This window comes from Poecilia formosa, unplaced genomic scaffold, assembly GCF_000485575.1.
Source record: "Poecilia formosa unplaced genomic scaffold, Poecilia_formosa-5.1.2 Scaffold5, whole genome shotgun sequence".
Lineage (NCBI taxonomy): Eukaryota > Metazoa > Chordata > Actinopteri > Cyprinodontiformes > Poeciliidae > Poecilia > Poecilia formosa.
Genome location: NW_006799944.1, coordinates 321250 through 338996, shown reverse-complemented (window position 1 = coordinate 338996; position 17747 = coordinate 321250). Strand labels below are relative to the sequence as shown.

Below are 17747 nucleotides of genomic sequence, written 5' to 3'. Positions count from 1 at the left end.
TTTATTAATATAAGTTGCACTGTTTTAGCATTAAAATAACACTGAAATAAGGAGACGAATGGCAAATTAACCTGGAGCCATATTATCATTTCAATGTCTTCTTTTTTCAGAGATTAAGAAGATTTTGTGTTTTATTATGACAGCACCTTAGTACTGTCTGAGCTTCCAAACTAACTCTTGACCAATAAGTAGTTTTGCCTTTGACCATAATTTAAAAATGAAACTGTAATTAGTGACCTTGAGAGTTGTTTATACTTGAATACTATGTAGAAAAATATTCCCCCCCGTTTGCTTGGAAAAAAAAGTTTCAGTGTACATTGGTTGTTTTTGATAATAAAGCTATGATGTTATTTTTAGCAAAGCATTGTGGCCATCAGAAAATGGTTATCATGATTTTGGATGATAGATTAATCAACCCTGTGATTGGTTGTAGGAAATCTAAAAAAAACTAAGAAAATTTCCGGGTAGGCTGAATGTTTCAATTTAAAATGCTGCTGCATCCTTTGGGAATTGTGAATCACAGTCACATAATTTATTTGTATGCCATGATTTGCCTCTCATCCAAAACGCTACATGGGAAACAACACTGAAACAAGAGTGCTAATGAGGGAAAACACTTAATGAACAGGGTCAAGGAAATGCCTCTGTGTGCTGTTGAATATGTATTATTTCTGTGCATTTGACGCAAACTGTAACGTTAAATGTGTTTTCCCTCTTCCTGTTTGACTTTCCTCGCCGGTTAATCCGACGTGGCACTTTTCATCACCGGCGCCGTCTTTTCCTTCAGCGTGAAGGATTCAAATGAGACGTGAGCGCTGCTGCTTCTTCATACATGTTTCATGAATCTTTTTAGGCTGCTCCTGGGATGAAAGCGCAAATGTGTGAGATCTTGTCTGGAAAAAAGGGTACAAAAGATGGGAGGTGTCCAAGTTTGTAATGAGGCTAGCAAGATCTCCTGGCTCGCAAGCAAACTAGGGCATCTGTAATGAGTGTGAAGGGAGATGAGGAGATGGAGGGGAGACAGGGCAGAGACAGAGAGGTGTTTTGCAAGCCTGCGTTCAGCCACAAGCTGTAATGTCAGGCGTCCAAAAGATGCCTGGAAGGAAGCAGATGTCAATCATGCTGTCGCTCCCACTCAAAAGAGATACTGGAAGCATCGGTAATTATGACTGTCAGCAGAGCCTGAAGTGTCTTTTTCCCCACAAACTCTGCTAGCGTTAGAGCGCATGTGATGGCTTGAGTCAGTTTTTATTCTCATTATTTGCTGCTTCTTTATCAATAAGATCTCTTTAAAATATTTAATTTTGAAACTGAAATTACCTAAAGTTAAATACCACATTGTCAAATTGGCGAGGGATAGAAGCATATCCTAGGAATCTGGTGAAATATTTATGAAGGCGTATTAGTTTTGCTGGCTCCTAATTAGTAGGGACCTGAAATAGATTTTAGAGGAATGATATTAATTATCACAATCCATCAAAGGGCGTTGTTGTTATGCTTCCTTGCCAGGATGTGATTTACAACAGAGAGGAGATTGTTTATTCAGTTAGGCCTCTTACGCCTAATCATCAGCACACATTTTGAACTGATAAGTTAGGAAAGTATATGAGTCAGAACCTAAAAGTAGGCTTATTTTTTCCACTTTCCTTCAGTCATTTTTGTTCTAGTTTATTTATGTTGTCATCTGTTTTCTATGCTGCTTTGACGGAGCTGTGTTACAAGTTGCTCTTCATAATTTCAAAGGTTTCCATCACTGTTAAAACTGCATGATTTCCATGGTGATTGCATTTTATATTGGCTGAAAGGGATAATAAGTACTGTCCTATTAATATGGTCCTGAATGGATTGCATCAGTTGCAGTTTGGAGGCGGCATGGAATGAATTTCTGATTGCTGAGAGCCAGGAGACGGGGTTAGAGGTCACGTAACTATCGACTTTTCTTGAGGAACCTGGTTGATTGTCATCCAGATATCGCCTTCCTGTTTTGGTGGTAGTTACTCGAAATACACTTTTGATTTTAGACAGATGTCTTATAATTAGCTGTATGCTTTGAAATCCAGACTTGATAATGGAAAACGTTTGTTTGTATTTAACTTTCAAGATGTCTTGATGTTTTGGCTCAAATATGTTTGCCATCTAAGATACATTTGCAAGGGAGTTGCTCAAATGTATAGAATTGTGTTGAACATGTTAGTATGTTCAATTTAACTTGATCCCATTTAATACTAGAAGATCAGGAATTAAAGTTTTAGACATAAGATCAATATTACATTGACAATCCAGGTACACTGGCAAATCAAAACACTGCACTTCCAGGGTTTTAGGAAGTATTTACTCCACAACATGGCGTAGCATAAATAAAATAGAATAAAAATCCTTTACTCCCATTTCAGAGGAACATAATGCCTTAAAAAGCTCAACATCTGATATGTCTCTGTAGTTATAAAGCCCTTACACATCTGACTTCATGGTTCATACACGTACACAGGTTATACATTCACCTCATAAGAGCCGGAGTCCCAGGTTGCTTGAAAATCTGGTGAACCCTGCATGCCCTGGGCTGAGTGCATTATCCCTGCCCCTTGCCCATGATGAGGAGAGGTATTGATCCTATGCTGAGACAAAAGCCCTCTGTGCACCTTTCGAGGGCTTAAGGTTGTCGGAGGCAGGATGCAGAGTAATGAAAGCAGCAGAAAGCAGAGACGGGACCGGCTTAGACCCAACCAGTATTGAGACCTTACCACTAAAGAACGATACATTTTGGCATTTTTAAACCCCCTAATTCCAAGTCATTTTGTTTGCTCTTCCTTGAAGCTTAAATACACCATAAACACACTTTGTACTTTAGTTCTGATGGTCATAAAGATAATTTAGGGCCCTTGTGAGAAGATACGTCCTAGGAATAACTGTACTTTACTCCCACTATGAGGTCAAAATACTAGCAAGAAAAGCCAGCAGACAAGGAGACGCAAAAGGAAGCATCTTGTGGCAAGTAAGGTTGATTAATGCCAAGGACTCCAGATTTCTTGTGAGAAGTTCCTTTGTGGTGGTGATGGCATTTATTGAAGTCTCAAACATTTCAGTGACCAGAGATCAAGTTCAAATTTCTGATAAGAGATGCTCATTAGAGCTCACAAAATCTCTATGTTGTGTTGTGGCTTGCATAGAGCAGCAGAGAAAAAAAAATTAAGCAAAGTTATTGCAAGCATAAGATACGTTTTCAGAGTGAAATCATTTAATCACATCTTAAAGTTTACTTCACGCTGCCTGGACCCCAAAAAAGAGATCTATTATCTGTCTTTGAGTTGGTACGATTTTCAGAGTTATTATTCAAATATATCTTACATGCTTTGCTCAAAATGCCACAGATTTATAGTATATTCCAGTTCTTTGCATATATTTTGGCATAGCACAAGATTTATTCTTGCTTCCATCACACCAGCCTTAAAAGAGATGGAATGAATCTTCTCATATCCCTGCAATGATGAACATCATATGATTTCAGATGTACGCTTGAAAAAAAATAAAAAAAATAAAAAAAACACGTCAAAGGCAGGACTCTGTCTCTTTCTGTTTCTCTGAGCTGCAAATATTAGGGCCTTGATGTTTCAGCAAAGGGAATACCAAACATCCCTGCCCCTGCAGATCACTTGTGGCTACAGCTCGAGCTTAATACTGCCATTATCTCTTCTACACAAGCCCTGTTATCCTCTGAGGTAAAGGAACCGGAGCATTGAAGGAGCAGATTAGCTCTTAAAACAAATTAAAAGGTTTGTCAAAATGCTACAATCTTTGCTGTCCGATAAGTAACCTGGCTCATACTGTATTTTGTAAACTCAAATAAAATGTATTCATGCGAAGATAAAAAAAAAAAAAAAAAAAAAAAAACTGGTTTAAATTAAGAACATGAAAGTAGGTCAAAAAATAAAAACAATAATTCTTTCACTGTTTGCAGTCTGATACAGCATTTATATTTCTAAAAGAATGTCATATCTAATAGTCTACCTCAGACTAGGCAGCTCAATGCTAAGTTGTTAAATGTTTTTGGACCTCAAAGACATTAACTATATAAGTTAGCAAGCTGTGGGAAAAAAAAATAATAATAACTGAACATGAATTCACCGATTTTCTATTTATGATGTGACGACCTGGAATAAATATGATTTGTGTTTTACCTGAAGATACAAGAGTTAGAGCTTTGTGGGCAATTTCTACTTTAAGTTATGATAAAACATCTTAATGTGATTTGCCCTGAAGAACTACAGTATTACCAGGTATGAGAAAGCGTATTTTATTAATGCCTTCTTTCTGTGAGTCTTTATATTCTTTATATTAGGAGCAAACACATGGCCATGTTGCCTGTTTCAGTCAATGGTGTTTTACTATTTTAAAATGTCTTTTTAAACCCTGTTTCAGTATCTTATTCTGGTGATTAGCATAGTGCTTTTATATCTCTACGTCTGTGTGTTTGTACTCTGTATAAACACACAGACACTTTACCGAAGTACTTTATGTTTTATCTTCACTTGCCCTTGAGTTATTATATTTATTTTAAGACCTATAACCTCTGAAAATGTTCATCTGCTTTGACTAAGACTATGTCTTTTCACACCTTCTATGTGCCCATTGTCTGATTTCTCAGACAGGTTTGTTGACTTTCTTTTTCCTTTTGCCTTCAAACCCAAGAAAGAAACACTTGTAAAACGTATATGTTTGAATCAAGTAAAGTAAGTAAATATTGATTAAAAAAAAATGGAATGAATATAATTTTGCTCAAAGTAGTAAAATGTTTTTTGTTTTTTTTTCTGTTTTCATGCAACTAACTTGTTTTCTGTGTTTGTTGTCAGTTTTAATGGTAGAGTCATTTACACTGAACTGAGAATTAATAATAATAATATTTCCAATATATATCGTCATTGATTGTTATGATTATGTAAGATTGACAACCTGACTTAGGTAAACGCACGGATATTTGATGATATTTGATTTTATTTTATTTTTTAAGAATGACATGAATGAATAAGCTGTATTTTTAGGTTCTAGCCTAATCATGTGGCTAAATGAATTAAAATTTAATCAGATTTAGTTTGCAGTGTGGTTGCATCATCGGTGAACAGAATCTTAGAGAGGAGGCGCAGATGGAGATGAAGAGTGCAACAGAGAGAGGATTCCAATGAGATGAGCAGAAACTGTGACCTAGTCGATTCGATTTGAACAAGAAAAAGTCATTTAAAATGTAGATGTTGTTTAAAACCATTTTGTATATCACTGTCAACAGTGCCAGGGCTCCATATTTCTCCTTGGTGTTTTACTTAAGCTGACAAAAATTTTAATATAAAACTTACTGTGGCTGGTGTCCTTTGTTCATTCTGGTAAAGTTAGGGTTATTCAAATGAGTGGTGCAGCACGTTTTAAATTCATTTCAGATTTAATTAACTTCAATACGGTGCTACTGTTGTCTGAAATTCCCTTTTTTTTTTTTTCCCCCCACGGCCGGTCCACATGCCAATGTTCTACGAATACGAGGACATTTCAGATTTAATTAACTTCAATACGGTGCTACTGTTGTCTGAAATTCCCTTTTTTTTTTTTTTTTCCCACGGCCGGGCCACATGCCAATGTTCTACGAATACGAGGACAAAAAAAAAAACATACCAGACCCATTTAATTCAAATTTGTTTGTGTTTATTTATTTAAAGTTTTCTGAACATTAGGCTGTTTCCGTCGGCTTGCTAAAACCACACTGTGTCTTTTTAGCCTTCTAGAGAAATTTTAGCATTTTCAGCCTTCTCTAAACATCTCCTTTGTCTTTTCATTTCCCCCACCCTTAGGCCAAAGCTGGTTTATTCCCTCTAGCGATTACATCCAATTAGGAGCAGCGAGGCTTCCTCCCCTCCTCCCTTCCCACACTCACAATGTGGAATACAGTGCAGTGAATCAGGGCTTTCTCTTCTTTGATGTGAACAAATTACACTTCATACACACACTTGGCAAGGAAACAAAGGTTCAGTTTTCTCTTTCAAGTTGGGATTCTTTGTCATTTGGTGAACAACACGATACACAATGAGAAGAGAGACAATTTGATGTGGATTGATGATGATTTGTTTTTATGTCTGCTAGTTTCATATAGGATGTGGACAACTGTAAAATACATACATGTGCATATTCAGCAGAAATGGGAACTCAGTTTGGTGTCTTAGACAGTTGACTTAGTCTTAACTCAAACCTGACTTGAGTGTAACTCAAACACTTAAGGGATATTTTTGATATTCACTGACTCACCAATCACAAATCTGGTTTCTGAACCACGTGCTTTTGATTTATTGCCAATAACATCAAGAACACATTAGGGTGTGTGAAAGTATTAGTGGTACTTCTGTTCACCATTTGTGGTTCCCCATTTTAATATTTCTTTCTGTCATGCAGATTACGTTTTTCTTTACAGCGAGTTCAGTTGAACTTAACGGGTCAGTGCATATGAGGAATATTCACGAAGAGCTTCAAACAACCCTTCTTTATAAATTCAAGATCAGTGATAGCAAAACAACTTAAATTACACTCATTTTACCGTTTTCGTTTTTTCTTTTTAAACTGTGAAGTAAAGGATTACGATGTAAGCATTTATGAAAACCACACTTTGCCCTCTTTAAGTCTCCTCACTATGTAGATATGTAAGTTAAAGCCCATAACATTCCTGACGGTAGTTCCTGCAGATGTTTGCATTAAGTTGATCCAGAGTTCATGCATGAGCTTCTCATGCTGCCGGTGTTAAATTATTAAGATAAAAACTGATCTGAATAATAAAAGATCGCAGTCCTCACCATCTCTTTTTAACCTTTATAGAGGTATTTTTAATTTTGGTTTTATAGTTTTGTCTTTTATATATCTATATAATATGAGGTAACCTTTTATAGCTCAGTGCTTAATAATTGAAGTAAACATTAGCGTGAGATACAAAAAGGGGTGGAAATTACCATAAAATTTCTGGGAACAGCTTGTGCTGGATAATAGGCTCCATGTGCTTCGGCATTCAAAAAGCTCATTTGGTTTTGTTTAGTTGTGTTAAACATTTCTGAATTTGACCTGCATACAAGAGGAGGAAGGCAGCAGCTCTTTTTAGTGTCAATAGGTACTTCACGATAATCTCTTTTTTGGGGTTCTATAGTGTATAGTTTTTTTTTTTTTTTTTTGGTAACCAACTGAGTTAAAATTGTATCTGTCAGCTATAAACCTATTTATTGGACCAAGAAGATGAGTCCCGTGTAATTATTAGTGGCCAACTGGGTCCTACACCAGAGAACACAGAGTTTATGGATAATGCATCTCTGAAACGTTATAATTTGCTGAATGTTTTGTAAGTATTTTAGATTTGGTCATTTAATTGGCGATTTCAGTTATTTCATTTTCTGATGTGTTTCATGTTTGTGTATTCTTAGTTTAGATTTTTTTTTAACCTTTGGAGTATTCTCTGGACTGTTCCCTGTATTTTGACACAACAGAGATTCTTATAAACCTTGTAGTGTCAATTAAATTAAAACAAATAATAATTAGATGTACTTTTGTGAAATTGCATACAATAAAGTAGAAAACATGAGTCCTCAAAAGTAGCCAGAAAATCACTCTGGTGTTATTGGGGTATGACTTTGGGTCACCTCTGGTAATGAATTGTGGTACCTTGATTGGACAGTTTTGCATTAGTGGCGTTATGCATCCTTTTGCCTTACCCCTTCTCAGAAAGCACACAGGTACAGTTAACACCTACTCAGACATTGTGTTTGTAGACTGTCTGTATCTTGATAAGCTCCTTACCTGCACAGATGAATCCCCCACCCGCCTCCCTCAGTGCCCAGTTTAACGCATCGGGGCTAATTTTGTTTGCCCCTTTTGACCCAGGTGAATCTCCTGGATCTCATAGAATAGATGCAGGTTCTCGCAGGAGAGAATACAAAGCGTGAACAGCTTCCTTCCATACAAGTTCAAAGATACAGACATTATCAGTGTACCCGCATTTCCATGTGGCAATAAGGTCACACATTCATTAAAATATTCATAATCATTATAACAGTAATGTGTTCTTTCAACACATTTGGTATTGTTTTTTTTTTTCCTAACTCCTTCTGTGCACTTAGCAGCTTCTGTTGGCAAGCACAGTGATGAAGACAAACAATTAGTCATTCCACAGTTTGTTTAAATGTCTTGTTTTTCTAAATATTTGCTCTTGAATGTCACTTTTCTTTAAAAAAAAAAAAGCTCTAAAATGGAATATAAAGCATTCTTGTAACCCAGATGGGGTTCAGAGGCAACAAATAATTGCAATATAATTCTAACATGAGGTGTTTCTTGTTTCTTCTATAGCGATGCGTCAAAGAGACACTTGTTAATAGAGGTCTAACCTGGTTGCCTGTTCCTGACAAAAAAAAGTAAAATGAGGATGGATGGGTTATTTACTTGCAAAGAGATGGTGCTTAACACTTCATTTGACATGCCAGGGTACTCTGCTGCACCGCCTTGCCATTAGTTGGTACAGTTAATGATAAGGAAGTGCCTCAACAATGCCTCCTTAATTATTGTTGGTAATGTAACTGTGAGTCATTTCACAGCAAGCCACCCACTCCATACCAAGATGATTTAATGTTAATAAGCATGGCTGTGATGGAACAAACACTTTAAAGGGTGATAGTATGTGGGAGAAAGATGCGCGTGGAGCATCTGTTCAGGGCTGGGGAGTAGCTTTGTGCTTGTGTGTGTGTGTGTGTGTGTGTGTGTGAAGGAGGTATGAGAAAAGGTGATATCTGTAGTGCTAATGTGCAGCACACACAGTGACAGAACTGTGTGCCTGAGAACAATTTAATGCTGAACTTTTAAGACTATTTTTACCGTTCTTTATTAGAAAAGAAAGCAATGTTCAAATGATTCTGTTGCTCAGTTTATGCAGTTTCAGTTCTACTGCTGTATAGCAAATTAATTGTAATAAAGACTCATTTAAATATGCACAAATGTATTCTCACTGGCCACTTTATTAGGTTAATTTTGCTAAATGCCAGTTTGGATGGCCTTTTTGGCTTTTTGGCTTTCAGCACAGCCATAGATTCAATAACACTGTCGAAATATTCCTCAGATACTTCAGTCCATATTGACATGATAGCTTGAAATAGTTGCAAAAATATTTCATCTGCACATCCACGGTATGAGTCATCTGCTACACCACATCACAAAGGTGCTCTATTTAAATTAAATCTGTGGAGGCCGTTGGAGTGCAGTGAACTGACTGCAGTGTTCAAGACATCAGCTTGAGATAAATCAAGCTTTGCGGTAAGGGGCGTTGCATAGCCGGAGGTAGCAATCAGAAAGTGGATACACTGTGGTCATCAAGGAATACAAAACTCAGGTAGGCAGTGGTGTTTCATCAATGTTCACATACGAAGGTGCTCAAAATGTGCAAACGAAAGATCCCGTACCGCACGGCATTGTACCACCACCACCTATGTCGTTGATTCAGGCAGGATGTTTCCATGCTTTCATTTTGCTAAAGCTACATTCGGATCCTACGATCTGAATTATACATTTGAAGTAAAGACTTTTCAAAGTTTCATCGTGTTATTGTCAAATTTTGGTGAACCTGTACAAATTGTTGCTTGAGTTTTCTGTTCAAAAAATTCACCCCAAGTGGTCTTTTGCTCCTGGAGCCCGTCTGTGTGGAGGTTTGATGCTTTCCTTCATCAGAGACAGTAATTTGTTACAACCAGATTACCACTTGGTGTAACAAGTAGTAATTTGAGCCACTCTTAATGTCATCACAGTGGTCCGCCTATTCTCCTCTGACCTTTGAGGTAACCACAATATTTTCACCCAGTTACTTTCTGCGCACTGGATATTTTCATAAATCCTCTTTCTTCTCTGCTTTGATGTTCAGACTGGATTTCCATAAGTTTAGTGTCTGTGATTATTTATTTTTATTTCCAGTCTGTTAAACTCATTCAGTATTTGATGCCACAAACTAAAAAAAGAAAATAAAAAAAACATATTAATAAAGCAAATGCCAGATATTTATAATGTGAAACACTTGACATATTCAGCAGAATGTAATTTGAGTATTTTTTGGGCAGTCATTTAATTGTCAGTCCCGATGCTACTCTGCTAACTAGGAGTCACAGATCCATTACCCAGATTGTGTTTGTATGGCATCATGCACTCTACTCAACCCAGGCGGGACACATTTGACTGTGTCTTGGTGCTCGATGTAGCTGGACGTTACGGTTGATTTTATTTGGGTATTGACTTATACGATCCTTATTAATGTGAGAGAGTATAACTATTTTAAAGAAGCATACTGCTACAAAAATACATGCAAAGACAGCAGAGTAAAACCCCACACTGCAGCCTGCTGTCTTGAACCATTTGCAAAGTTGGAATAGAAATTATGTAAATGTACTTGGGGAATGGCTAATGTAGAAACACCTACTGAATGTCAAAAACTCTGCCCTGGTAAATATTAAGCTCAAGTCCCTCTGCAACATTTCCACGATCCATGAAGAAAATGTAACTTGTGTGGAGACGACTGCTATCATAGTTCCATCTGCTGGAGTGATTGTTTTGACCCTTTACTCAGACAAATGGAGACATCGAGACCATAACAGGACTAATAATTATGGTAAGTAAACGACAATAACTTTTCAATGTGACTATTTAATGCAAAGTGACCCTGCTGATAACAGTCCATATGCATTGCATTAACCTTAACAAATGACTCCTAGAACAATTAGAATTGGACTTGTCTCCTTTATTCACAATATCAACGGTAAAGTAAATTATTTAATGTTATCCCATTTTTCCAAGCTGTTTAATCATTGACAACATGTTTAAAATATCAAGTTGCCCACCACTATGTTTTCTAATGGTTTAACAAGATATAAAAGTGCATTGTGTTTTATTTATGTGGGATCTCAAAGATTTGACTTCAGGGGATCTTATTATCATTTTGACTCCAAGCATGAATAAAGCACAGCATTAGTTCTTCATTCCTTATTTTCAGCTGATACTAAAAAAAAACAGCTTTGTCTTATATTCAATAAACAATCTTGTAGCTTTATTTCTTCATTCACATTCACTAATGCTTAATTGACTGTTGCAAAAAAAAAAAGAACCTACCTCTCTCTAAAAGCATTCAAGTATGGTTTAATTTTCTAAGATGCATATCATAAGCCACAAAACCTTACAGATATTCCTATTGACTATTTTTTTAGATTGCACATAGTAGCACTGTGACAATTTTTTTAAAATATAATTTCAAAAATGATACAGCCTTTTCAGCAGAGGCTTTATGCCACATCTCATATCACTGCTGCCTATAAGATGTTCTTAAATACAGAGACAGAATGAGGATCCATCTCTTTGCCACATTGTACCACTATTTGCAGGCTCAGTAGACGGCATTATTCCCAGACACTGGAATGTCCACCTTTATATAACTTCATGCTGTGACATCTCTGATTGCATTAAAGAAGTCTTGCAGTCTGACAGACAGATTGGTGCCCTCTGAAACAAGCAAACTAGCAAATCCGCCTCTCAAATCAACCCACGTTTTCTTTTTTTTTTTTTTTTGCACCTCTTCGACTGTCGTTCACAGTGCTCCAATTTGCCACATGCCGGGTTTTTATACATGAAACATTGGTTAGAAATATGTCATTAGTTTTCACTGTCTGAAAATGAACGTCTTTATTAGATTGGATATTAATGCTAATATCTATTTTTGTATTTCACTAACTGAAGCAGCACACATTTATGTGGTAAATGAAGATGCTCTCTGGTTTGAATAGGACAAACAAAACAAAGGCTTTATAGGCTTTAGGATTTAGGGGCTTTAAATATTTGAATGTTAGAATGAAATATGTCTGCTAAAGAAAAAAAACCCCTAAAGATTAGGAATAATCACACAGAAGAGAGAATTTTAATCTTAATTCTTTGAATGTTCTCACACGGTTTGGCTAATAGATGAGCAGCATTTCAATGAAAGGCTAAAATATCTGATTTTCTATGGTAATTAATTTGGTTCTGCCTCTCACTTTTGGTAACATTATAAAGCTGCTGTATCTAACTTTCCCCTGGCATCTGAGTTTTTTTTTATTTTTCTTTGTTTTTCTCTTTTTACAATTCTTTGCCTTTTCACTGGAAGAGTTCTGAACAATTTTGAAGATTAGTATCGAGCAGATAAAAATGTTGTCTGTTGTCTGACAACAGTGGTTACTGGTGGTCATGACAGTGATGTGCACAATTTGGTTTTTAGCCATTTAGTTATAGGGAAGCCTATTCTCTTTGGGGTTTCGTGCGTGGAAAATGTGGCAATCTCCATATTTGCTTCGAAACAAAGTTTAACTGCTGCAGCGGATTGAGCCGCCCTAAGCTGGCTACCGTTGATTGCTTCATTCGAGTGTGCACCTTGAGTGTGATGCACAGCCTTACTTTGTTTCTGGTCCGTATCGAATGCTCCCAAGACTAGACATTTAACTTTGGTAATTTAGTCAATCCTCAAGACTCTGCTTATAATTTGTTTCATTATGAAACGAAATAACAGTTTGTTTGTTTTTTCTGACAATTTTAGATAAAGAGTGGTGCTCTTATCCACAAGAGATAAACCTTGTGACACAGCATATGCTGGGTGATTTCACACGTCTATGTTGAACACCAGCCAAGTGTTTTGTGTGCCTGGTGTTCTTTGCTATCTTGTGATTCACTACATCAACACTTGGAGAGAGAGAGAGGGGAAAAAAACACCTTCATGTTCTGCTTCTTTATCTTCTCTGCATGTGTATTTATGTGTGGGTGTCAAGCGTTGTCTGTGCTCGGAGGCATACGTTTTATTTTCCTCTTATTTATTTTTTTACTTGTTCATTTGCTAGTGTGTAATTATGTGTGTATACAAAACTTGTCTTAAGAATTTTCAAGTTTCTGCCTTGACCCCATGGAAAGCGAGGAGGGAGGAAAAACTGGAGGGAAAAAAAAAAAAAAAACGTCATGAAGCGAAACATGGAACGGCTTGGTTGGGGATTACGCTGGCCCGAATGCATGAGGAAACACCGAGGGGAGCGTCTGCTGCCAGACAGATGAGAGGCTGACAAAGTGCTCGGGCTTTGTGTGACTTTTGGTCTAGGCTTTTGCTCACGTTCAAAGCAGTGTGAATGTCTCTGGCCCACAATTAAATTTGGTCTGTTTAATACCTGGAGTCACCTTTTCCTTTCTTGGCATGAAGGAGCTCGATTTGACGAAGCAGATTTAGACCAAGTAGAGGTCTTGACAGATGTGTCATTACAGACCATTTCTGGTGAAACCTATTTCTTGAAAGGTCCATGTTGTTGTGGCTTTGTTTTGTTTTTAATTTTTAGAAACTCAATTCTGAAACAATATCAATTTCAAACAGAGAAAATGCAATAAATACAAATAGGAAAGAGGCAGAGAGAAGAAATAATCACTCCATGCTGCTTTTCCTTGTGGCTGGAAATCGCTCCAACTGCCTTAATGTCTTCTTTATGTCCTATGCAGTCTTAAACCCTCTATATGCAGATATCTATTCAGTATTCAGTTGAATTAAGCAGGCATTGGTAAGCTGTGTTATTGTCAGTGTATTATAAAAAGCTAAAGTCATGCATATTTTGCTCTACAGAGCAGCAAATCCTGTACATTCAGCGCCCGTTTGTTCATCCATCCGTCCATCCATCCATCCATCCATCCATCCATCCATTGGTTTACATTTCTCATCATCTCCTATAATAAATGCCATCTTTCTGTTATCCCTGGATCTAATGCCCTTAGCTTAGTTCCTCTGTATCAGCTTGCAGGCAACAGTTTTTGGAGCAATTTCATGGGTTATGATGGAGATTGAAGATTTTGTTAATGACGGTAGACAGGCCAAATCTCAGCTGTGGAACTGGACCAGAGCCTCAAATCTCAGGATGGAGCAAACAAGTGTGAATGCCACAGGGGCTAATCCTACAGCGGTTCACAGTGATGAACGCTTATTAGTCAAATGCAAATGACCAGGACTGGGAGCCTAAACGAGGGGGTGGGGGATGGTAGGGCCTGACCCAGTGCCAGGTTATGATTTAGAGTAACTCAGTGTTGCTTTAGTAAATGTGTTGCTTTGCTGATGCAGCGCCCTACAGATGGCAGCTAGGTCTGGTTTTGCATATGTTATGCTCATGGGAATTGCATGCTAAATGTGCATATGGCATTGCAGAATATGGTTAATAGTGCAGCCAGATCAGCAGTGTTGCATACAAACTGCTGTCCTGAATACTGTGACACGGTCGTAATAAAGCTAACACGTATTTTTTTTTTTTTTTCCATTTTCCTCTCCTTTCCTTTTTTCTCTGTACAGCAGCAGATGGTGAGGAACCAACTTCTCCAGGTAGGGAAGTTTTAATTCTTTGTAACATAACCTCTGTCGCTTACTCACTTTCTGTTTATTTATTTGGGCTCCTTTGTGTGTTTGCTTTTATGCGATGTTAAGGTTGACAGAAGAAAAAAAAAAAGGAAACTAAAAACTCAGAATCTACCGTCTGGGAGATGAGGAATAAAAACGAGAGATGACAATATGCTGTGTTTTTCAGATGTTCCTGCACCTCTTGTTCACTTGAGCTTTTTTAAAAACATCCATGATCCATGTGGAGATTGTAGACGTAGAGTTTGAGAAATTAATTTGTGATGACCTTCTTTGCACATACCCAGCGTTGCTTGCTCTGCTGGACACTGCAACAGTCGATGAGTAATTTTCACAAGTCGTTTGTTTTGCTTTGATAACTATATGAGATATGAGCCTCAGACAAAATTGAAAATACTTTGACTGATCAAACCAGAGCTTGATTATTGAAAGAATGGATTACCCAGGACACCATCCATGATGTGAGAACTGCATGTTTGCCATTTTAAAGACTTCTTTATGTAATAGATGCCAAACTTTTGCCACCATTTTGCACATCATGAGTATTTCAGTATTATATTTGATACTTTGCTCATTGTTGGTGGAGAATATTTGTTTAAGGGAAAAAAAAAAATAACTTGATCATTTAAGCTTATTATAGGGTTCAGGATCGTGGGGACTTACTGTATTTAAATGTTAGGGTATTGAGTCAAGGGACTAAATGTTTTCAGTTCTTGTAACATGTTTATGAAATTCCCACTAAGTTCTCTCTTAGTGATATTTTGTCTGCTGTAGTCAGTTTGCAAATGATGTCGAATTGGGAAAATAAATGATCGCATCATTTTTGCAATTCAGTTCTTAAGGCTGTCCTGTTTAGGATTTATCCAAGGCAGTAGATTTGGTTAATTTTTTATCTTTATCGCACAAAGTCTGAGTTCCAGAAGTTCACTTTTCAACTTTGTGCTCCGATTATGTTTTTGCTTGACTGCTCTGATTTTTTGTTTAATTATTATCAGAGCAGCGATGACATGTTTGAATCTTCACTTTGCATATAAAAGCATTTTGGCCATTAATGCATGTCATTAACTTCAGCGTGTGCTTTGTGTTTTAAGTCAGCTCTGTGCCAGTAGTGTTTGAACACTACTGGCAGTCTCTGTATAAATAATTTTAGTAACATACATATGTGAAAATGTTTCTATGAAAGCAGAACCACAGCAAATTAAAAAGCAAAACAAAACAAAAATGTTTTTAACTTCAGCAATGATGCAGTTAAAATGTAAGTGCAAGAAAAAAGCAAACATACTAACTGCATCTTCAGCATCTATTTGTGAGTTTCATTAATCTTAATCCCTGCTGCGTACTTGAGATTAGGTTGGTTAAATCAAGAGGGATTGGACATAATAGCCATGGAATCAAAATGGCTTGTTTTTCTGATGCAAAGACATGTGTAATCTGTGATCCTAATCACTTAAAGGATGTGAGAGGACACAAATTAAACAACTGAAGCATTGTGGGAAATTATCAGTTAAAACACTTGATATTAGTTATTTTGTCATGTCTGATTATTTAACGCCATCATACATACATATTTAAAAGAAACCTCTGTTGTGAGTTTAGTCACAACCCAAGAATTATATTAAATATAACTTGTCAGTGCTAAATTAGTCTTTTGAGGAACCTTTCTCTTTCAACACCAAATATATTTATTACATTGAATTATTATTGCAGTTATTTTTTGCTATTGAGCAGACAAAAGCTCCACGTGTATCTTAAAAACAATAAAAGATAAAAATATATATATTTATCCTAATTGTGCTCTGAATATCTGTTAAACTCTGCAAACAGTAGCAGGAATGTAAACACTTCAGGAGTTTGTCGGGAGCAGTGGTGGTTTTAATTTTGTGCCCACTGACCTGGAACTCAACTGTTGGGGAAAATAGGGCAGATTGACATGAAAGGCCAAATTACTGTTGACGGATTTGAGGAATTAAGCAAATCAGGACTGATATATTTGTAATCTGCATAATCAGATGCTTTGATTGCACATATCAATCTTATTTCAGGGGGGAGAAGATGAGGGGTGTTCTCTGTATTTTCTGTTAGCCAAAACTCCAACTCAAAATTAGACTCTTTTGCTATTAAGGAGACCCTTGGGGGCTAGCTGGGTATGGCTTTGACATTTCCGTGGCATTTTCCAACTCTTGCTTGCCTCTCGATCCTCCTCGACTGCCGGATGATCCCCAGCATGACCCCTCCTTTTGGCCATTTTTTTTTTGACATATTCCAAACAATTTAGTTTCTGCGAAATTCTTACCACCGTCACCTCTGAGTGTTTTTTGTTTGACGCTGTGAAATGCTGATGGGTTAAAATGGTGCATTGGGAAAGGAGCCTGTGAATGGGAGGCCAGGAACTCTCTAAAAGCATAAGCGTGGGGTGGCACACGCTGAGAGCCTTGATGTAATATTGGTGGTACGGTGCCAACTTTCATCAGAGGAGGTGCAGGATGGGTGCATTCACCAGGAAACCTGTGAACCAATGAAGCCATCACAGAAAAAAGAAGCTGGGTTAAAATAGATTTGACACAATTAGGCCATGTTAGATTTCTACGTGATGTTGATGAATGCACCGTCAGATCAGAGGATCTTACATGCAAATTTCACACTCATGAGACAGGTGAAATCTGTGTGTGTGTGTGTGTGAGAGAGAGTCGGTGACTGCATGTGTGTGTGTGTCCTTTAAATAAAGATTTTATGAAAGGCTTACAAGGTTTTTTGATAGGCTGGCTTACCACTATTAACTCAGCACTTTGTAAGATGGGGAAAAAAATCTAGTTAAATCCGGAGCAGAGTTTCATATTCAGTTATGCTTTCAGTGAGACTTTTCAGTTCTGGCTGCTGAATCTTGTTGAAATAACACACTTTCAATCTAGAGGAGTAAAGTATTATTCAGGGCAGCTCTGTTCTGAATAACATTTACTCCTCTTGGTTGGGATTAAGACTTATTTTCAAGTGTTTTTCCTCTGTGAATTCCAACATGACCTTGTGTCCTTTTTTGGGGAAAAAAAAACAAAACAAAACTATCCAACAGCACAGGTGGGTCTTAATAAATTAGAATATTACTAAACAATTATTAATTATTATAACTTGTACAACCATAGGGAAGATGGTTAAGTAGCCTGCATGGTCTCTCTCTACAAGATATTTACAGTGTATTTTCTCTTAGTCTGTACATGTAAAGTTGAGTGAAAGGAAAAAATGTGGAAGAAACACACATTATTATCTGTCCATACAGCCCCCAGAATACAGATGGGCAGTAAATAATGCAAAAGTACTT

At 37.1% G+C, this 17747-nt stretch overlaps 1 protein-coding gene across 4 annotated transcripts in view; it reads left to right on the top strand.

The window, feature by feature from the left end:
• The window catches only part of edil3a (EGF-like repeats and discoidin I-like domains 3a), a 136421-nt gene that overhangs the window by 15794 nt on the left and 102880 nt on the right, over window positions 1-17747 (top strand). For 2 of the 4 annotated variants that reach the window (XM_007562314.2, XM_016676703.1), the window contains exon 3: window positions 14372-14401. The exons of 1 other annotated variant lie outside the window; for it this stretch is intronic. In XM_007562314.2, coding sequence (XP_007562376.1) covers window positions 14372-14401 — 30 coding nt within the window. The remainder of the gene's footprint in view (window positions 1-14371; window positions 14402-17747) is intronic. One more of the 4 variants, XM_007562323.2, reaches the window with a different exon arrangement.